This window comes from Papio anubis, chromosome 9, assembly GCF_008728515.1.
Source record: "Papio anubis isolate 15944 chromosome 9, Panubis1.0, whole genome shotgun sequence".
Taxonomy (NCBI): domain Eukaryota; kingdom Metazoa; phylum Chordata; class Mammalia; order Primates; family Cercopithecidae; genus Papio; species Papio anubis.
This window is the reverse complement of record NC_044984.1, coordinates 57,196,179-57,219,019: the sequence shown is the minus strand read 5'-3', so window position 1 is coordinate 57,219,019 and position 22,841 is coordinate 57,196,179. Positions and strand designations below refer to the sequence as shown.

Here is a 22,841-nt window from a genome sequence, read left to right as displayed (position 1 = left end):
AAAAAAAAAAAAAAGAGAAAGAAAACTGAAGAACTTTAACCTCTTTGCCTCCCAAAAAGATACTAAAAGCAGCCAGGAAAAAAAAAAAAAGACATTTGGACTGACAGCCAACTTTCAAAAGCAAACGGTGCCAATGATGGGATTATATCTTCAGTTGGCTAAGAAAAAAATAACTGTTAATCTAGAAATTTTAGATGTAGTAAAACTATCAATAATAAGGATGAAGTAAACAAATTTTCAGGCAAAACTTAAACTGATACATATTACTGCCAACTAACCTCTTCTGAAGAAACTTCTACAGGGTGTGCTCAGATAAGAAAAGGAAATGATCCCAGAGGAAATATCTGAGAAATAAAATGGATTATTAAGCTAAAATATTAGTAAACATGTGGGTATATTTAAATATACATTGACTATGTAAAACAGTAATAAGAATGTCTAATGTGTGGGGTTAAAAATGATAGAACTAAAATATTGCATAAAAATAGTGTACAAATTGTCAACGAGGGGGTGTTACTCAGCTCACATGCTGTGCTTCTTTTGAGAAGTTAATGGTGTTTAACTTTAGGCTTTAAGTAAACAAGTTTAAATACTAAGAAAACTGTTAAAATAATAGAAAGGGTAACTTCTAAACTAGTAAAGGAGAAGAAACTCACATGGAGTAAAAACCAAACTTCTAAATAACTTATGAATCAAAGGAAAAAATTATAATGAAAATTAAGAAGTACCTGGGCCTGAATAATAATATATATCAAAACTGTAAAGGCTGAATTTTTTAGCTTTTTTTTCTAATTTAATAAACTAAGCATAGATAAAGACCCCACTCACCTCTGACCTGCCAGAATTGACTATTATCCCTCTATGCCATGAGCTAACTTTATCCAAAGCATCCCCCTGTGTCACCGGGAACCTCTGGCCACAAGATCCTGATTTCTGAAAACAGAGAAGAAAAGAAAGAAACCCTTAACCACAGAGAAAGATATTTCTCAGAGTGAGGCCCTAAGGGCTGACTTGTGTTACTTGGCTAGTTTAGTCTATATTCTTTGCATAAATGTACACAAAAGAATTCTTTTTTTTTTTTTTTGAGACGTAGTTTCGCTCTTGTTGCCCAGGCTGGAGTGCAATGGCATGATCTCGGCTCACCGCAACCTCCACCTCCACCTCCCAGGTTCAAGCGAATCTTCTGTCTCAGCCTCCTTAGTAGCTGGGATTACAGGCATGAGCCACCATGCCCGGCTAATTTTGTATTTTTAGTAGAGACGGGGTTTCTCCATGTTGGTCAGTCTGGTCTCAAACTCCCGACCTCAGGTGATCCACCCGCCTTGGCCTCCCAAAGTGCTGGGATTACAGGCATGAGCCACCATGCCCGGCAAGAATTCTTATAACTTAAAGGCTCTAAGGAGCCAAAGGAGTGAAGCTGTCTACCTAAGTTGATCCACAGAATCAGTACAATTATAACCAAAATATCAATAGTGTTTTTATGGAGCCCAGCAGTTCCATTCTTAGGTCTGTACCCTGGAGCGGTGGTTCTGAAAAGCATGGTCCTTTGAGCTACGTGGCATCTGCAGCACCTGAGAACTTGTTAGAAATGCAAATTTTGGCTGGGCATGGTGGGTCATGCCTGTAATCCTAACACTTTGGGAGGCTGAAGCAGGAGGATCACCTGAACCTGGGAGTTCAAGACCAGCCTGGGCAACATAGTGAGACCCTGTCTCTACTTATATATATATATTTTATAAAAATTTTTTTTAAAAGAGAGAATTGCAGATTTTCAGGGCCCACCTGAAATCAAAACTCCAATGGCAGGACCAACCATTTGTGTTTTAACAAACCATCCAGGTGATTCTGATGCCACTAACATTCGAGAACCTACACCCCTGGAAAAACTCTTGCATTGTCATTCATGCAAAAAGATATTCACAGAATTGTTTTTAATACAGAAACTGGAAGTAATTTGCATGTCCAGTGGTGGGATGGGTAAACAAAAAATGGGATACTTTATGGCACCTCCCCTACCCCCAAGATGAGCCAAAGCTGTGCTCATTAACAGGGAAGAATCTCAAAAACATAATGTTGAGTTTAATAAGCCATAGAGGAATACATACATTAGGATTCTATTTACATGAAGTGAAAACTACCAATATATTATTTAGGAATATAGACATTAAAACTATAATAAAAACCAAGAGAATTGGCCCAAAATTCAAGATAATGGTTACTTTGAGAAGAGAAGAGGCAGGTACCAAGGGGAATATATGCTTGAGGCCTATTGGGTTTCTACGATATTTACTTGTTAATATTCTGTTCCTTCAAGTAGATGGCAGGTTATTGTTGTGTTATCTTTAAACTATAAATGTTATATACATCTGTTTGTATGTAAAATATGAGAGGCAGGGTAGTCTAGTGGTTAAGAGCCTGTAATCTATAATTACTTCCCGAGTTGAATTTTGGCTCTTCCCCTTCTAGACTTAGGACCTTGGGAAAATTTCTTAACTCTTCTATGACTTTGATTCTTCATGTGTAAAATGGAGATTCCAGTAGTATTAACCTCATACGTATATATTATTAGGTGAAGGGCCTAATAGATAATAAGCACTTACAGACATGTTTGTTGTCATTATGTCTCATATATTTCACAACAGAAATTCAGGAAATGTGAAGGTAGACCATCTGTCTCCTCCTAGAATTGTTTGATATAATTTAGCTCAGGTGCAGAGGAATTGATGGCACTATAATTAAATATTCTTTTATTTGAATATGAATGTGTTTTTCGCCTTTCAAGTTTCAAGTTATGTATCCCACTTGTTAGCAACATTCTCATGTTGATTTTTCCCTACTATGATTATTTTTATAAAGCTTTGCACAGCCAGCTGCCAGTTGTGCATTAAAAGGCACTCAGCACTTTTTTTCTGTGTCTAAGCTGGCTTGGTCTTTCTTACCAGCCCGTCTTTTTCCAGGGTGATAAATCTATATGCCAAGGAGTGGTAAACTGTGGGCAGTGTGCACATGCCAGGTCAGAGCAGACTCCTGGGGTCCACAAGAACTGTTGCCTATGGAGGCAGGGTTCACAAGGATCTCTTTGGAACAAACAGGATGGGAAAGAAAAATGTTTTCAGTATGCCTTTCGGGGAAGATGGCAAACCTAAGCAATAGAAAGAATCCTGTGTCGGATAGATGAATGAATAAAATGGAAAATTGTGAGGGGAGCACAGTTTATCAGTAAGAAATAAACTCTCAGACTGCAGACTAGACAATTATGGTTGTAAAGACAGGTGCAATGGTGCGTGCCTGTAATCTGAGTGACTCTGGAGGCTGAGGCAGGAAGATGGCTTAAGCTTGAGTTCAAGACCAGCCTGGACAACACAGCTAGACTTCCTCTCTAAAAATAAGGAAAAAAAAGGTGTTTTAAAAGACAGAACTGGCCTGAGCGCAGTGCCTCACACCTGTAATCCCAGCACTTTGGGAGACCAAGGCAGGCAGATCACTTGATGCCAAGAGTTCAAGACCAGCCTGGCCAATATGGTAAAACCCCGTCTATACTAAAAGTACAAAAATTAGCTGGGCATGGTGGCTCCTGTAATCCCAGCTATTCAGGACACTGAGGCACGAGAATCCCTTGAAGCTGGGAAGTAGGGGTTGCAGTGAGCCGAGATGGCGCCACTGCATTCCAGTCTGGGCGACAGAGTGAGACTGTCTCAAAAAATAGAAAAGGAACGGAAGAGTCAAGGTTTTCTTCTTAACGAATAACTCCCATTCTGATTCATTCATTTGGGAAATACCACTAAGGACCTATTTTGTGAGCCAAGGCCTGCTAGACACTTGTGAAGAACACAGACCTCAGCTCTGCTTTTTGAGTTTAAAGTCTGGAGGGATTACAGCAGCATCAACCTAAAGCAAAGGATGTCTACACTTAAACCTGAAGAATAAACAAACAGGAGCGAGGCAGGGGTCGGGAGTTGGGGAGAAAAAATATGGCACATTCTGGAACCCAACAGTCAGTGTGGCTGCTGGCCTTGGAGGTGGGGAGCAGAATGCCAACAGATGAGGTGTGAGGGGTCAGCAGGGGCCCATGATCTCATGAGATCATGAATGTGAAAATTATTTGTGTTAAAGGAAGTCTGTGGTAACTATGGAATTTATGTAATTTGTTCATTATGATTGACAACCAGGAAGTATTCTGCAAAATCTGATGGTGAGAAACAAGATGAGGATTGTTTTCCTACCCCTGTGTGTTCCTTAGTAATTACACCATATTGGGACATCAGAGAAACTTAATTTGTTTCAGACTCACAATTTAGGTCTTAGCCAAGAAACCTTTGCTCAGACCAATGTCCTAACGCATTTCTCCAATGTTTTCTTCTAGTAGTTTCGTAGTTTCAGGTCTTATATTTAACTCTTCAATTTGTTTTTATTTGATTTTTGTATATGATGAGAGATAGGGGTCTAGTTTCTCTTTTCTGCGTGTGGATATCCAATATTCCCAGCACCATTTATTGAAGAGACTGTCCTTTCCCCAGTGTATGTTCTTGGCACCTCTGTTGAACATGATTTGGCTGTAAATGCATGGATTTACTTCTGGGTTCTCTATTCTGTCCCATTGGTCTATGTGTCTGTTTTTATGCCAGTACCATGCTATTTGAGTTAATATAGCTTTGTAGTGTATTTTAAAGTCAGGAAATATGTCTCCAGCTTTGTTCTTTCTGTTCAGGTTTGCTTTGGCTATTCTGGGTCTTTTGTAGTTTCATACAACTTTTAGGGTTGTTTTTTCTATTTCTGTTGTCAAACTCATAGTTTAGGAATATGTGAAATGGTGTTCTCTTTCATGTGTCTGACATCTTTGTACATATCTGTGTGTAGTTTGGTAGGAGGGTACCACACTCACACACCAGTTTAGGATGTCTCCTTGGGAGGCCCATGGACAAAGAGAGCTCAGTCCCAAGAGCCAGTGCCCTCCCAGCTGGGAGCTGTTCGAATCTTGTCATGCCAAATGGAAATGAGTGGAAGTTGCCAAGTCATAATTTCTGTGATAAGAAAAGGCCCACTATAATTCCAGAGGCTCTATTAGCCCTTCATTGGCCAGAGAGTTCCTATCTCTCCATATGTAGCCTGGGACTACAAGTTTGCCTATTTAATTTTCAGTGGAGAGTTGCTGGGTTCAAGCCTGAGGGAACTGACCAAAGGAGGTCAGCCTATTTGTGGACACAAAATAGAAGGGAAAAGTTCTCCCCAGGGTGGGAAGGCTGAGGGAAGGGGAATGGAACACAGCCAGTGAAAAGGGCAAGGTGCTTCTGCATCTGAAGTTTTGAGTGGGCCTGTTTTACTTTGAGTCTTACCAGGATCTCCCAGTTTTGTCTAGAAAGGAAGCAGGACAAAAAGAGGCAGGGAATGAAGCCTGAGACAGGCAAGACTAGGGGCTTTTGCTGTTTGATTGTTAGGCTTTTGTTTATGTTGCCTGTAGGTTCCTTTTCTTTTTATTTTTCTTTTGCCTCCTAGTGACAGCCATTCTAAACAAATTGCCAGCATTGTCTTCCTCTGTTGACATCCTTCCCAGCAAGGAATTTAAAATAGCATCTCCCCCTCCAGAATGTGCTGTGAGGGAAGAGGTGATTAGCATAAAGATGTGTTCTGACCCTCACACCATCCTCTCAGGCAGACATGGGAGTAAAAATGAGCTGTATGATCTTTCTGATCCTGGTGTATCTGAAGTCCTTTTGCTCTTTTGAACTGTCTCAACAAAGGAAGCAGAAAATTAAATGGCAGCTTTATGGACGAGCCAGAATATGAGTGCAGTAAGTTTCTCTCTCTCTCTCTCTCTCTTTTTTTTTTTTTTTTTGCAGTTTTTACAGTATTTTAGAACACAAAACGTGCACATGAGCTGTCTACCCATTTTCTTCGCTGCGCAGCCTGGCTTTGGGGTTGGTAACTCTGATGGCCAACTGGGCAGCTCTTTCCATAACGGCTTTGCAGTTCTTAGAGGAAACATTGTCAGTGATCTCAGCACAGTAAGATTTGTTGCATGTCAGCAGCACTTCCAGCTCCTTGACGCTGTGGATCAGGAACTTCTGGAAGCTGGCAGCATGTGCTGTTTTTCTGTTGCTCCCATAACCAGTGTTGGGCATCAAGATCTGGCCTTTGAACCTTCTACAAGCCCTGTTGTCAATACCTCTGGGTTTCCACCAGTTACGCTTAATTTTGACATATTGGTCACACGGTGCTGATAAAATTCTTGGTTCTTTTTTTGACAATCTTGGGCTCTACAAGAGGTCTGAGGGTGGCCATGATGCCAAGAAGGAGATGGCACCTCTTTTTCTTTTTATTAGAGTTTGCCCTGAACTGTAGGGAAGCTGGGAGTTCTTTTTTTTTTGTGTGTGACATATTTATTCAAGATATTTTAATATTTAAAAAATAACATTATTTATCATTTTAAGTAACTTCATATTTTTCAAATTTGCCTTTTAAAAAAAAATTTTTTTTATTATTATACTTTAAGTTCTAGGGTACTGGAGTTCTTTTACTCTTGTGGGGTCATGAAATAAACTGTTCTAGGAAATGCATTGCGCTAACGTTCTGGAGTGGGGTTGCTGCAGGTCATGGCGGTTGGGCTGCACAGCCCTCTGGTTCCTTATAATTCCAATAAGGTTCTCTTTTAAGCCCTAAAGATCCTACATGATTTGGAGAAGGCACTCAAACCTGGAAAGTGTTTTCTGACGCAAAATATCTGCAACTGACCGTCCCCTCTGTAAGGCTGGAGGTTCAGTGGAGGGGGTCTCCTGGGAAGAATATTCAAAACGGAGGCAAATATGTAAACGCTCAAAGACGACGACGCTTACCATTTTGTCAGAAAGGAATAAATTGTTAATATTACTGAAGGGGAAGGGAGTGGGCAAAACCAAGAGTAATGGGCCAGGGAATAGCTAACCAAACTTGGAAATGCACGTGGTTTCACATTCCTAGTGCCCAGGCAAAACTGTGCAGGCTTTGCTCTAGTTTTTCATTTCCCCAAACCTGTCTGTGGAAACTTCTTTTTTATTTAAAAAAAAAGAGAAGAGAAAGAAATTCACTGTGTTACCCAGGCTGGTCTCAAGCAATCCTCCTGCCTTGGCCTTCCAAAGTGCTGGGATTGCAGGTGTGAGCCATCATGCCTGGCCCCACCTCATTTTTTTTTTTTTGTATCCTGGACTTAATGACCCTCCGTCTCCCTGTTATGACCCTTGAGGGACTTTTTATGCGGTATTAAATCTGTAAGTACCAGTATACCATAAACCCTACGGAGAATGTCTCTAATGAAAAAAGCCTTCCTGATGTCCACACTTGTCAGTCTTCACATCCACACTCTCCTTGGCTCAGATGGCTGTGTGCCTTGGAAGGAAGAGATTAATCTGTGAAAGGTTAATAGTAAAACTCCAACACTGACAACAGGCATGAATGCAAGTATTAAATGCTAGTTTGCATTACCCTGATAATATGAAATTTATTTTGGGAAAATACAAAGATTCTTTTTATGAAAGCTTTCCATGAGTTAGCAGAACTAATTTCTAGCATGCCATAAGGTTTTCAAAAACTATGCCTTAAATGCAAAAAGGAAGGGTTTCCTCCACTTTTCACCATCTCAGTTTCATGAGTGTTTGATCTGGTGTTTGAAGACTAGATAAAATCCGCAATTTTCTTTCTTTTGCAATGTTTAGCACACTCAGATCTGTGGGAATTCAGAAGTCAGCCTGAGGTCCTGGCTGTGGCAGCCTCTAACAGCACACAAACAGCCACCATCCCATCCTGTTTAGGGTGTTTATGTGGCAGAGCTGTGTGGCCACATCAGGATATTTCACAGGACTTGCCAGGGAGGATTGAGAAGGAAATAGTCTATTATGCCCACTCGTATTGAAATGTCACTATTTGGAATTTGAACTAAAAATCTATCACCTAAGAAACCAGGGAACCGGTGCCAGGGTGCATAGAGGTGGATGAGGCCTGGCAGGGCTTCTCACCCTCTCTCATGGGGGTGGGAAACTCCCTCCAGTCTGCAGCTTTGTGTCTGCTGGCAGCACACAAACTCCCAGTGAGCCCAGTGACAGCACTGCAGACAACAGTCATCATTATTCTGGTGTCTCAGGGTATTCTGCCTGAATGGCATCGCCATAACCTGATGGGGGATAGAAGCTGGCATGAGCAGCTTCACCTGCTTCAGAACTTGGTTCCAGAGCTACACAAGGGGCATCTGTGGACCAGCTCCCAGCAGTGAATCTAAGAGATGTGCCTCCTCCTAGGATGAATTGGCTAGTTCTGGGCACAACAAAGACCATTTCCAAGTCACCCCTGACCCTCCACCCACCAAGACGCCACTGCCATAGACCCCTGCCAACATTCCAAAGCTGGGAGAGCTTTTTCTACCTCTTAAATTTCTAAGGCCTGCTCAGAATGCAAAGGGGATTCCTCCTCCTGTTCCCATCACACTGTATTACTGCGGGTGTCAGCAGATGGAGGCTGCCTTTTATATGCAAATATTTGGAAGCTATTAATTCCCCAGTTCCTGCCACTACTCACCCTCTTATAAGACCCTGTCTGTACCATCCAAATGGCAAATTGAAGTTCCCACCCAACAAGAACTATTAAGAACTTTAGGGTATGGTGATAGCCTGCAGCCTGAAATTGACTTATTTTTGACATTCTTGTGCTGATTCAGACACTAAAGATTCAAAAAACAGACTATAAGACGTAGATGACTGAAGACAAAATCCTGGGGAGGAGAAAGGCATTTAATATCTAATGAGGAACGTAACTAACATTTATTGACCTCTGATTGTGTGCCAGGCACCATGCTGAATGTTTATGGAAAGATCACATTTAGCTGTTACAGGAGCCTTGGAGGTCTGCACTATTATTAAGTAAGGAAAGAGGGGCTCCAAGAGGCTAAGGACTTTTTCCAGAGCCACCCATCTGGATGGTGGGAAAGCCAGGATTGGAACCTGGGCAAGTCACGCTGACACCCAGAGCCCTTTTCTGATCCACTAGGAGGGAAAAGAACTAAGGACTGCAACAGAATCTGCAAGGACAAGGGGACAATCGAGGATTTATGGCCTCCTTCCGCCTGACTTTAAGAGTCAGTGGTTATGAAAAGAGCTTTGGCCTTCCCATCGCTCTTCAGCCCCTCTTCCTTTTTGTTTTCCATGCCTCCCCTGCTGTCCTTTCTCTGCTCCCTCCTCCTCGGAGCCCGAGCCCTGTGAAGTTTGCCAAGTCTGATCCCTGCCCAGCAGCCATTGCTTTCAGCAGAGCTTTGCTGATCAATATTGAAAGCTTCAGCTAGAGAAGAAAAATGTTCCCCAAATTCAAAACATGTCTCCTGGGGAGACGCTTCATTAGGAGTGGGCATTTCAAACTCCTCCACAGTTGTCTAATGCAGCCTGGCCCAGCATTCAGTGATGGTACTAGGGCTGCTCCACACTCAGCTTCCAGAAGTGCTAGGCTCCGGCTGCCACATAGTCCCAGTTGGTGTGTAACAGAATCCACCTCCCATTCGCTGTCTTCAGCTGTACCATATTCTTCTTGGCTGCTCTGGATATTTTTTTGGTTATACAGTATGTTTTGACTCAAATTTTCTCCTACCACTTTCTACAATTCTCCTTTGATGGCACATAAATGCCCTTGTGTTCAGCCTCAGTAACAAAACCAATAAAGCCCTCCTCTGTTTTAGTACCACCTTAAGCACTTTCACTGTCACCAACTCAGGAAGCCCTGCCATAGGGTAGAAATTGGAGAATACAATGGGGGCAGGAGAAGCAGTTCTTTCTCTTCCGAGAAAGTTGTTTGTTCTTGCCCCAGTCTTGACCTAAAGCAGCCTTGCAAAGGATTTCATGCATTTCATATGGCAGGGTGGCTCTGAAGATGGATGCAAATGAGCTCTGAAATGGCCACCAGCCTGGCCCAATATGGGGGTGACACGAAAAGCTTTCTCCCAAGAGCTGGGTCCCCGGGCTTGTGTTGAGTTGATGAATCTATGAAAGCTCCTGCAAGTGACTTCATCTTCCCCGAATGCTGTTGCTGAGTTTCATTGCAATGCCGGGTCTCCTGTGGCATGAAGGGAATGTCAGGAAGCTGGTCCTAGAGCATTTGCACTATCACCTATGGAGTGCAGCATCTAACGGCTCAGTTGTCCATGCACACTGCTCTTGGACAAGGAGGGATAGACATGCACTGGTGAAGCCGGCGGAGAGAAGCCATGTGAAGGAATCTGAGCTCCTGGGAACAGGGTAGGAAGAAGAAGTCCTGGGAATCTTCCCTAAACTTCTCCCTCAGGCGGGGCTGTCCTTACCCTTCTGAAGCACACGGGTACATGGATGAGGGCAGCTGCCTCACAAGATTGAGGTTTTATGAGGAGGAGGAAATGTCTGGGTAGGTTTACCACACAGGAAAAATGTGACGTTAGACCTCATGTGGTTAGCAGCGGCGAACCCACACAGGTCTGCAGCAACTCAGTTCTTGCTGCCTTGGAGGAAAGAATTCAGCCCAGGGACAAAAGGCAGAGTGAGAGACTGAGGCAAGTTTTAGAGGAGGAACGAAGGGAAGTAAAGTACACTTGGAAGAGGACCAAGCGGCCAACTTGAGAGATCCAAGTACCTCATCCGCCTTTGACTTGGGGTTTTATACATTGGCATGGTTTGCGTTTCTTCTCCCCTGATTCTTCCCTCGGGGTGGGCTGTCTGCATGCACAGTGGCCTGCCAACACTTGGGAGGGGCTGCATACACAGTGTGCTTATTGAAGTACGCATGCTCATTCGTTTTTCCCTTATCTGTTGAATGTTTCTGGAGGAAGGTCATATGACAGTTAAACTCCGCCATTTTGCCTCCTGGTGCATGTGCTTGAGCGCACTCTCCTGTCTCCTGAGATCTTACCAGGAAGCTGCTGATCACCCGCCTCAGGTGCCTTTTTTTTTTTTTTTTTTTTTTTGAGAAAGAGTCTCTCTGTCACCCAGATTGGAGTGCAGTGGCACAGCCTCACTTTCCAGGCTCTAGAGATCTTCCCACCTCAGCCTCCCGAGTAGCTGGGATGACAGGCACATGCCCAGCTAATTTTTGTGGTTTTTTTATAGACACGGGATTCACCACATTGCCTAGGCTGGTGTCTAACTCCTGGGCCCAAGTTAATCCGCCTGCCTTGACCTCCCAGAGTGCTAGGATTACAAGCCTAAGCCGCTGCACCTGGCCAGGTGTTTTCTATTGGGAGACTGCATTTCCCTGGTGCCGGCTGTGACCAGTTGTTATTTTAGAGGGTTTAACAACTGCCTGACCATCACCTGATGGTCGCCAGACATTCCTGTGGCAGGGCCCTCCCCTGTCCTGCTCATGTCTACCTAACTGCCTACTCTAACAATACTACTCCTGTGGTATGGGGATCCTAAGACAAAAAGCTAAAATGAACATGTTCTAGCACTACAGAAACTCATACCGCCCCTCAGTAAAGGCAAATTTTAAATCTCTGTGGATAACCCAGGGCACATAGTGAACAACCCCTTCTGAAGAGGCGCTTATGTCTTCCCTTTACACCCACCATGAGAAAGAATAACCAAATACAACAGAGCCTTCCCTCCAGGCCCTCGAAGAAAACCTGGGTGTAACAGAACAAATTTAGAAGAGAGTTAAACCTGTGCAAATAGAACCTATAAGGTAAGAAGAGGTCAATCTGGACAAGAACCAAATAGAAATTCACAATGGTGAAACACTGTCATTGAAATAAAGTAATTCACTAAATGCATAGTAAACTGCTAAAGGGAGTTAGTGAATTGAAAGATATCATAAGGCTGGGTGTGGTGGCTCACGCCTGTAATCCCAGCACTTTGGGAGGCCAATGTGGGTGGATCACAAGGTCAGGAGTTCAAGGCCAGCCTGGCCAAGATGGTGAAACCCCATCTCTACTGAAAATAAGCTGGGCGCGATGGCATGTGCCTGTAATCCCAGCTATTCGGGAAACTGAGGCTGGAGAACTGCTTGAACTCGGAGGGTGGAGATTGCAGTGAGCTGAGATCGCGCCACTGCACTCCAGCCGGGGTGACAGAGTGAGACTCCGTCTCAAAAAAAACAAAACAAAAAAAAGATATCACAGAGAAGTTGAAATCTGCAAGGTAAAATAAAATCTATTAAGAGTTTATGGAGAATATCTACAAAATAGAGGAGAGGCAATATCCAAAAAATTGATGGCTGAGAATTTTTCAGGAGTTTTCGGTTTGAAGAAGCAAAACTAATTTCTTACCGTGATAAATAAAAAGCTCCTTTTTGTTATGTCTTAGTGATACTTCATATCAGCAACAAAAAAACAAAAACTTGGAAAGCTATCAATGACAAAAGTCATTTACCTATAAAGGAATGATAAAAGACAGACTTCTCAAAAAAAGTAGAAGTCAGAAGTAGGCAGAATAATGTCTCCAAACTGCTGAGGGAAAATAGCAGACAATCTAGAATTGCATAACAATAAATCTATAGCCAAAATCAAACGTAAAAATAAAGATTTTCTTAATCTAAAGACTAGGTGAGCTTATCACTCACAGACCATTGTTAAAAAAAAATCACTAAAAATGTACTTCAATAGAAGGAAATTAAATCCAGAAGCAAGGAATAGTTAGAAAAAAAGCAAAGAAGTGAGTATGTTGGTTTATTTATGTAAGTGTAGATTGTAAATGATAATGATTAAGGCAGGCTCAAAAAAAGGTGAATTAAAATAATAGGCAGTAGGCCGGGCGCGGTGGCTCAAGCCTGTAATCCCAGCACTTTGGGAGGCCGAGCGGATCACTAGGTCAGGAGATCGAGACCATCCTGGCTAACACGGTGAAACCCCGTCTCTACTAAAAAATACAAAAAACTAGCCGGGCGAGGTGGCGGGCGCCTGTAGTCCCAGCTACTCGGGAGGCTGAGGCAGGAGAAGGGCGTAAACCCGGGAGGCGGAGCTTGCAGTGAGCTGAGATCCGGCCACTGCACTCCAGCCTGGGCGACAGAGCGAGACTCCGTCTCAAAAAAAAAAAAAAAAAAAAAAAAAAAATAATAGGCAGTAACATGGAAGATGAAAGAACACATTCTAAGGTCCTTTTATTTTCAGGAGGAGGACAGAAATATGATTAACTTGTATATTAAAAACTTAAGCATAACCGATTATAGAAATAACACTTCCAAACCAGTTGGAGGAGGGGAATATTAAAGCTATCAACCTGACAGAAAACAAGAAAGAAGGAAAGAAGCACATAATAAATTAAAAACACAAAATAAGTTTTCATATGTGTGTATATGTATATATGACTGCAAAATATAGGTTCAGATCTACCAGTTTTTGCAATAAACAAAATTATCTTAGTGACTATATAGATTGTTTTAATTAGCCATGTGCTACTAATAAAATATACTAAAAATAATGCAAAGTTTATCAGCTGGGCATGGTGGAATATGCGTTAGTCCTCGCTACTTGGGAGGCTGAGGCGAGAGGATCATTTGGCCCCAAGAATTCGAAGTTACAGTGAGCTATGATTATGCCACTGCACTCCAGTCTGGATGACAGAGCAAGGCCCTGTCTCTAAATAATAATAATAATAATGCAAAGTTTAGAAGCCCCACCCTGCCCTGTGGATTTCATAATTGAACAATATCAGGGTGTGAAAGTGGCATTGAAAAACACTGATTTCTTGCCTAAGAGACTAGGATATCATTAACTAAGGATGATAGCTGGGGATGTTCCACTTTGGAAGTAAAAAGAAATTAGTGTTCATTGAGTTCTTCCTGAGTCTTAGTTAGGGCCTACAAAGGAAATTAAGAAGGAGCATCAGAGAGAAGGACTTGTGCTGTGTGTCATGGAAGCCCAGTCACAGGAGAACTTGGAGTGGGTTATAGCACGGGAGCCCCAGAAAGAAAGGAGAATTCAAGAAGAACAGAGATTTTTAAGGATAAAATAGTCAGCAGTATTTCTGCTGAACACAAGGGGTTAACCAGAATAAGTATTGAGAAGCCGCCCTTGGATCAAGCTTTAAGAGGACAGATTAGCAGGGTATTGGGCCTACTGGTAAGAGACAAAGGAAGACAATGGGAAGTAATAAATTGGGAAAGCAAGAGTGTATTTTCCCTCAGGAAGTTCAGCACCTAAGGGAAAACAGTGGATGGTGAAGAGAGAAGCAATCTCAAAGGAAGTTATCTTGGAATAGGCAATAACCATATAGAAGAATGAAACCTTAATTATCTACAGCCCTCAGGGAAATGAGTTTCCTGGGTAGCCATCTTTTCTAGGTGACCTAATGCTTGCTTTTTAAAAATACCAACCTAATTTTGACCATTTAAAAAATATGCAGAGTCACTAGTACTAGCAGCATCAGGGTGGTCTCTTGTTCATCTTTCATGAATCTAATAAAGCCAGTCATTTCTCCATGACTGCAGGACTTGTTGAGGCCTGTCTGGAGCTTAAAATAACCATACAGAGTTGTGTTTTGAGTTCTTGTATCTGTTTTTTGACATCTTTGAGTGTCTATCTTTTTTTCCATGTCTCATGGTTAATGTGCTAATGTAGTAACAAGGTTTGAGGGAGGCATATCTCACACGTGTGAAAACTCAAACACGCTTATGAACTACAAAAGGATTGAGTATCTTTTATTGTCAGGCATATTTTCTCATAGCATACCATAATTTTCTATGTCTAGTCAGCTCATAGCTGGGTTAAGGTAAGTTCAGGCCTGATAGGCAAATAAACTTAGCCAGGTTTCTGAACCTAAAAAGCTCAGGTGCAGACTGGTCAATCACCAGGATAATAAACGTCACTCTGGTGGCTGGTGGCCTTTCCCCACGTGTTTATGTCTCATATACAATTTAATATAAAACTAAGAGTAAGCTGGGGTGATATGGTTTGGCTCTGTGTCCCCACCCAAATCTCACGTCAAATTGTAATCCCCGCATGTCAGGAGAGGGACCTAGTGGGAGGTGATTGGATCATGGAGACAGAGTTCCCCCATGCCGTTTTTGTGAGAGTGAGTTCTCATGAGATCTGATGGTTTAAAAGTGTGGCATTTCCCCCCTTCACTTGCTGTCTCCTGCTGCCATGTAAGTAAGACATGCCTTGCTTCACCTTCGCCATCCAGCATGATTGTAAGTTTCCTAAGACTTCCCCAGCCATGCAGAACTGTGAGACAATTAAACCTCTTTTGCTTATAAATTACCCAGTGTCAGGTAGTTCTTTATCACAGTGTGAGAACGAACTAATACATGAGGTGAGCAGCTGAGAGGCTCTTCTGACTATAGTGTATGAGCTGCAATATGTTGATTTTGAGATATTTACTTGACTCTTCAGCCAAAGACCTCTTTGGAGGCCTTTATTTCCTGATCTCAAGAGGAGGAAAACCTCAGGACAAACTGGTTGCATCTTCCCTCAAGAACAACTTAAAGATTTCTGCTTCAAAGATAATTCTCTCAATACAGATAGAAAAAATTATTCACCTACTACCATCCTCTAGAAGGAAAGGTATTTATTTCTATTGACTATAGTATCCTTTCTGCTGTGGTGTATGTTACACTTCTGTCTGCTATCTGGGCTGTACAAATAGACTTGATCTTCAAATACTGTACAACTTGGAATCTTCACAGTCCTGGGATCATTTGCTAGAGCACTTGTTCCTAAATAATGTAATGATGATGCAGTTCTCAACATGGAAGTCTGTGAATTTTAGCAAAAGAAATGGAGAGGCTTCTGGTTTTCTGAATTCCATAACTCACAGTTCTGAAGGCGAGACTACTGAGACATTTCAAGTAGAGAAAGGTCACTAGCAATATCAGGGTGGTCCCTTGTAAAAGGCCTACAGGCTGGCTTCCAAGAGGACTTCTACGGTGACATTTATTATCTTGATGATTTACCAGTCTGGCTCTTAGCTTTTCAGGTTCAGAAACTGATTTAATCAAGATACAAAAAAGAGATTCATTATCAGAGTTGGTCTCACCTTAACCAAGCTCACAAGATTGATCTGTAAACCAAAATGCCACTTGACATTTACACAGAGAAATATAACTGATGGATATTCTTAAAGTACAAATGACTAGCTCATTCTTTCCTGTAGGCAGGCCTATGCAGGGAAGCAGATCATAATCAGGAGGTTCTTTGGTGAACACGAAATCAGAATAAAGCTGAATCATATGCTTAATGGTATAGGCTAAGAGAGTAGTCCATCCCACACCAAATATGACCCTGCCAGTGGAACTAAGTTCCTTTGAAGGCTGTCAACTATGACTCCCCCTCTGCTCTGGTCAGTGTTTGGATAGACACCTGCCAATGTTTTGTCTCATTTTTTTATGCCTCAGGGCTAACCCAGGCCCATACCCACCCAAATCACCTCCCAAGTTAGTCTTTCTCCTAGATGTTAATACTTTCCATCAGCTTATAGTGTCATTCTTTCTCCTTAAGCTTACAGTTTAAATCTCAGCAATCTTATTTTCAAATTCTTAAGAGATCTCTTGCTGAACTTACATTGTTCAAGAGGAGAGGGTGACATTGACAAGTAAGCAGCTCACTCACACCAAGACTTATCATTTACCAAAAAAAACTCTTCACATTCTTGTTATATGCTTCTGCTATGTTGTATTATTTTTAATATTTTTCCTTAACTCATTTTTAAAAATTTAAATGATTTTTACAATAGAAAATGACTATTCTTTGTCACAAAAGCAACATAACTCTAAAACTAACTATATTGAAAACGAAAGTCCTTATTTTTCCCATGTACCTTTTTAGCTAGATACCATTTATCATGGAAAGCTCTGAGCTTGAGCAGCTCTTTGAGATACACTAGCAGCAAACTGAGACTGCCCTCAATATAATCAAAAACATCAAAAGAGGACTGAGCAGGTGAATAATGTAAGACATTATCTAATGTATTTATATTTAGTGCCTTATCCCACTACCATGTAAACAATAATCTCACATTAGGTGTCCTACATTTTGGGAAAAGATGACCTTGACTTTTTCTTATTGTAAGCGTATTTGAAACTTATTTATACAACTATAGCGATGCCTCCCCCTTCCCAGCCTCACTTAACCCTGGCTTCTGCCTGATGCTCTACTGACTGTCTCATTCCTGCCTCTCCTGCACAGGTACACACTGGCAGCTCAGGACCTGGTGATGCGTGCCCGGGGTGTGCTGAAGGACAGAGGATGGCGGATATCTAATGACCGACTGGGCTCAGGAGATGACATTTCTGTATATGTCATTCCTTTAATACATGGAAACAAGCTGTCATGAAAAAGGCCCAGGGGATTGGGAGGACAGAGGGGAAGAAAGCTGGGATGCCTCTTGGCAGGACGGAACTGGGAAGTGCCCCAGCTGAGTTCCAAGTGACGCAGTCTCTTCCCAGCCCAGGTTTGGAGTTCACGGCCAAAAGGCTATGCTTCAAGATGACCCTTTGGTTTCCATTTCTTCTTTAGTAACAGGTCAACTCAACAAGAGCAAAACACAAAGGCTGCTACCAAGTGTTGTATTTCAGTTCCTTTTGTAGGCCTCCGAGGTGGCCATTGCCTATTTGGGGTATATATGTCATATTTATTTTATCTCAAGTAGCTGGGGCAGCCATTTTCAGGTGTAAATGGCAGAGGACTCTTCAGCCTGTCAAGCTGCCAACTTCTCTACGGGTTAAAAAGTGCTGCATTGGAAAGTAGGGGTCATGCCTCAAAATGTAAGTGCCCACCTTCTAGGAAGCCTGAGATTTATTTCAGGGATTGCTGTCTGACCCCCGCCCCCTTCTCTTTTTCTATTCTTCTGTTCTTCTCTTTCCTATTCTTTTTCTTCTCTGTTTCTATTCTTTTGTGGCAGTGGTGGAGTGAGGCAGGGATTTGTTTTACTTTATATTTTTTCAGTTTTTGACATTCCTTGAATCTGTTTTTTTTTTCCCCTTCCATAGAACAGGCCTGGGACTTTCCAACACCCTGCTGAGGAAGTTCTGCGTCAAAGTCCCAGCCAGGCTGGGTTGTCCCCACATCCTCCAGCCCACACAACCCAGGCAGCATCTGGGCCGGTGCCCTGCATGACAGAGGATCTTTGTTGTGTAACGTTTGTTCCCAAGTTGCATTTTCTCACCAAATCAGTGTGTTTTCATGAAACTATGAGTGTTTCTGTGGACCAGCAGTTCCTCTGTTGTCTTCAGTGGTCTCCCTGTGTGTCTCAAGGGTTCTCTGTGAGAGTCTGGATTTTCATTTCTGGAATGGCTGGCCCCATCCCACTTTTCTGTGTCATGGGGACACATATAAAGCAGTGTTTAATAGAGCAGTTTAAGAAGTTCTTTGCATCTGTTGGTTCACCATAGCTCGTCTGGGGACCATTTTGGATTCAGGTTTCATGGCTTGTGACTGTCCCCAAGCCCACTCCAAACAAAGTGTAAGGATCAGAGTTCTGTCAAGGAGCAGCAGTTCTGTTCTCCCCATCATCGTTGTGCAAGGCCCCTCGGGGCAGGGGATGGGGGGGCACTTTAATAAAAGCATTTGAAATGGGTTGACTGGCCATTCCCATGCTGTGCTCCTTTTCTCTAGAGAATCATGTCCCAGCTCTTCCAGATCCCACATCTGAGTGTTCACCACAAGAGCAGCAGCCGCAGGCACAGCGCGCACCGTATCTACCTGCTACTTCTCTGCTGGGAGGAATGGCCAAGTAGACTATAAAACTTCTGGCTCTTAGGCAGACTTGTACAGCCACAAAATTACCTAGTCTTCCTGCTGAGTTCCTGAGGTATTGCCACCATTTTGACAACTTTGAGTAATTAAAACACTCTTCTGACCCAAGAAGGAAAAAGGTCACTGATGTGACCCCCCCCAGAATGCTAGACAGCTAATTCCAGTTCTCACATTTGTTTGAATTTCTTCCCCAGAGGAGAGGAGAGAAACTTCTCCTCCAGGGCAGTAAATCACCTGCATTTCTGGAGTTGTCGATATCGTATTTGAAAAGGCCTGGAGCCCCTCCTACTCAGGAATGAACTCATTCCACGGTGTGGAGACCGCGCCCTGTCTGGCAGGTGAAGCCCTGTGGGAATTCACGCCACCCGGTGTTTGTGGAAGTGTTGGCCTGGGAAGAATGGGACTTCCGCCTTGTCAGGAGTTGTCTTCATCTGACGGCACGTTTCCTCCCCGTGCAGTAGATCTTAGCTACCCCAGATATCTCTGTGGAGAGAAGTTTGTGGAAAATGCTTTGCTTCCTGGCAGTCTGATGCTGTGGGAAAACCTTCAGGCATGCGACAGCAGTGTGGTCCACTCCCTGTTCTGTCCTGGTGCTCAGAGTCATGTGTAAGAGGAAACCTGAGCAAGTCTTCCATAGAGGACCCTGAGCTGCCGTCTTTGGGATTCTTCCTGTGTCCCCACTGCCTTTCATTTACTTGCTTTCCTGGGCCTCTATCTGGGCCCTACCTTGAGCTTCTCCAGTTTTATTCAAGCCACCAGAGTAAGAATTTGGGTGTAGATGTCACAACTACCTTCTACTCAATTCACCAATTCATTTACTGCTATGGCACATCTCAGGAAAAACTCTAGAAACCTCTACGTCTCTAAATCCTCTATAGAATCTTGAGCATTTAGTCCTGCTGGTTTTAGTTAGAAAGGCATCCAGGAAGTGTTTCCATAAGCCCCCTAGGGTGGAAAGATCTTAGTTACAAGATAAAGTCATATTTGTGTTTGGGGGATGGGAGGAAGACTATAAATGAGGTGAAGAAATCAAAAGTGGGAAACATGATGTAAATGAAGCATGGCAGATCTGCCCAGCACTGATATCGCTCTATAAATTGAGCTTACTCAATTTTGGCCTTATTTTTTACCCAGGCCCCATGTCACCCAGTCCTGAAACAGTAACTGTGTCTACATAATGGGTTGGCCCTTGGTGTGTTCCTGGAAAAGTCAAAGGACGCACACTTCGACACTCTGCAGAACGTATTTATACACAGTTCTGAAATCTTGCGTATCTGACTTATAGCCAAATTTGCTTGCTCGAATAGCCTCAGAGGAAGTCTTGTTTCATAAAAAGCTTTTGATGTCCTAGTCAAGTCTTTATGGTTGTCTTGAGGGGTGTGTGGCTACTTTAATGAAAGGCTTTTCTGCTCTAAATCTCTTTGCTGGGCTGGGCCTCTTCAGACTATCTGGTGAAACTCCTTTCCTTAGAACAAACTCAGTCCGTCCAGACTCTGTGGCATTTTGCTAGATGATAACCAAAGCCTTGTTCCTGTAGCCAGTGTCAGCAGTCAGAGAGGTAGAGGGTGTGTTCTGCTGCGGTTGCGCATGCCTAGCAACTGTTCTTGAGGTGGAAAAGAAAGGTGAAAATCGGACTAGGCCAAGTACTCAGCTGTCTTAATAGGACAAAGCCTTAAGCAGTGGAAATTTCAGTTATTTTCCACAGTATTCCATTTTGGAGGATTTGGGGTGTTTACTTTTTAAATTCTTAAACAACTTAACCTCCATGAGGCTTTGTGAAGTCAGCGGTGACCACCCTCCTCTTACTGTGTTCTCAGTATTCATTCACTTCCAGGGAAGAATGACAGCCACAGGGAGATGGTGGTGGGGAAGAATGACAGTCCCAGGATCCAGATTTAGCCTCAGATCTTCCCCATGCAGGCAGGGTTTTCCATTTAACAAGAGCACTCGTATGAAAATGTTAGGGACAAATCTCCCATGTCTTTAAAATTCTGATTCTTCTCTTGATATCCCCTTCCTCACCTGCCAATCAACTTTATCAGGCCACAAGTGGTCACTGGTTTCCCTTCCACAGGTTTGAGGTTCTCAGCTTTCCTTAAGTGACCCAGCAGCCCCGCTGTTTTCAGAGTGAATATGCTAAGCTTTGATGAGATTCTATTTTCAGTAAGTCAGTGCTTCTGGGACACTTGGAGAAAGCTGTGAGAGTCATTGTCTATGCAAAGAACAACCAGGCTGATCCTAAAAGTTATCCAATCTAAGAAAATGGTAAAACAAGGTCTGGCCACAGCACAGAATTTTATGTGAGGAACTCAGATTTTTGAGGACTTATAATTGCAGAGAAAGGTTGCAGCCTACACACCGTAGCCCACCTCTCTGAGCAGACTTTGGTTCTGTGTGGTGATGTGGCGCATGTTTGTACACTGGGATTTTTCAAAGGATGCTATGCGAGCAGCCTGACTTGCCTCTTCTGTGAGGACTGTGGCCTTTGTCAGATGGAGTGCCACTCTGCAGAGGACTGCTCTTTCGAATCCACAGTGTTATCTGTGTAAATAGCTTTAATTTTTCCTCTGTGTCTTAGGTGTGAAGTTTTGTTCATGTAGCAATCAGGTAGAGTGACCAAATAAGGCTGTAAATGTGCTGTAGTTTTCTACTGTGATGTACTTGAAGGAGAACCTGTGTCCTCTACTTTTCTGATCTCCCTCAAGTATTTTGTGTTTGTTTCCTGAGTCCTGAGGTTATTATTTCACTCCTGTTTTGCCCCCAGTTTTCTTTGTTTGTTTGTTTGTTTTTTCTGGAGACCCAGGGAGGCCCATGGTGGAGATCATTTGTAAGGAATGGATCATGGTCTGGGTTTCCGAAACTACCCTACGTACAGTGAATGAGAGAAATCTGCCTGGAAATGGTTTCAGAACCATGTACCTTTATGCTTTGTGATTGTGAAACATTGACTTTTTTGTAACCCAAAAATGAAAACTGTTTAGTAAAGGGGATCTATTTTGTGTGTTTTGAAACTTAGGTGCAATGTCCCCTGGAAAAAGCTAAAGAAATGTATATGTTCAATGACATTTTAAAATAAAATATTATATATATGTATATAGGACATATTCAGCAAAACTTTTTTCTGTCTTTTGTATGAATTCAATGTGAAGTTTCTTTATATCAGGTCATGGTCAGGTAATGGTCTGGTTTCTTTATATCAGGTAATGATAATGATACAAAGAGTATCATGGCTCAATGTGAGGTTATCAACTGTGAACACAGACTCGAAATCCAAAGGGAATGGATGCCAACACTGTAAGCCTTCACAGGAATAACAGTAAAGACTAATACATTTCAACTATGCCTCTAGAGGAACTACCATGGATACCATCAGTAAACACATGAAGAATTCAGAGAAAAGAATTACTCCCAAGAGGTATTCTTAAGTGAGAGGCCTAGAGCCCCATCTTGCTAAAGACAGTAAGAATCAAGACTTCCCTTCATTGCTTAAGCATTTTAAGTACGACAAAGGGTTAGTAAAATGTACCATCTTATAGAGAAAAGTTACCATAACAGGTGGGATAAGGCATCAGAGTATGCTAATTCTGCTTAGTTCTAAAATCCAGGAAGTTAAAAGTAATCTATAAAATACCAACAAAATATTTGAAATGACCAGGCAGGGTGGCTCATGCCTGTAATCCCAGCACTTTGGGAGGTCAAGTGGGGAGGATTGTTTGATCCCAAGAGTTCAAGACCAGCATGGGCAACATACCAAGACCCCATCTCTATAAAAATTAGCCAGGTGTGGTGGTGACTGGAGCTCTGCCTATAGTCCCAGCTACTCAGGAGGCTGAAGTGGAAGGATCACTTGCACCCAGGCTGGGGCTGCGGTGAGCTGTGATTGTGCCACTACACTCCAGCCTGGGGGACAGAGGGAGACGCTGTCTCAAGAAAAAAAAAGAAAAAACTATTTTGAATGATCCATGGTCTTGATTCACAAAAGCAAGCTAAAAGTGGAAGCTTGGGAAGGAGAGAATGGAAGACAAGTCATATTAGAATGCGATTATTGTGAAACATCCCAGCTCTGTTCACCTTCACTTGTACCCTAATGCTGATGCTGCCTCCTTCTCCCCCACTCAGTAGTGGAAAACAATGGAAAAAATCAATGCTTGGATTAGATACCAGGAGATTGGGATGT

General features: G+C 42.6%; 1 protein-coding gene and 1 pseudogene across 3 annotated transcripts in view; one reads left to right on the top strand and one right to left on the bottom strand.

The window, feature by feature from the left end:
- PPM1H (protein phosphatase, Mg2+/Mn2+ dependent 1H) overlaps positions 1-21,778 on the top strand; it is a 288,361-nt gene extending 266,583 nt beyond the window's left edge. Inside the window, exons 10-11 of one of the 3 annotated variants that reach the window (XR_004176102.1) lie at positions 17,096-18,719; positions 18,859-21,778. Coding sequence is in view for 2 of the 3 variants with exons in the window: in XM_031650590.1 (XP_031506450.1) it covers positions 15,305-15,467 (163 nt within the window). In the remaining variant the exon portion in view is untranslated. The other 2 variants (XM_003906709.5, XM_031650590.1) reach the window with 2 other exon arrangements.
- On the bottom strand, positions 14,504-14,600 carry LOC116269080 (annotated as a pseudogene).
- Positions 21,779-22,841: the final 1,063 nt, after the last annotated feature.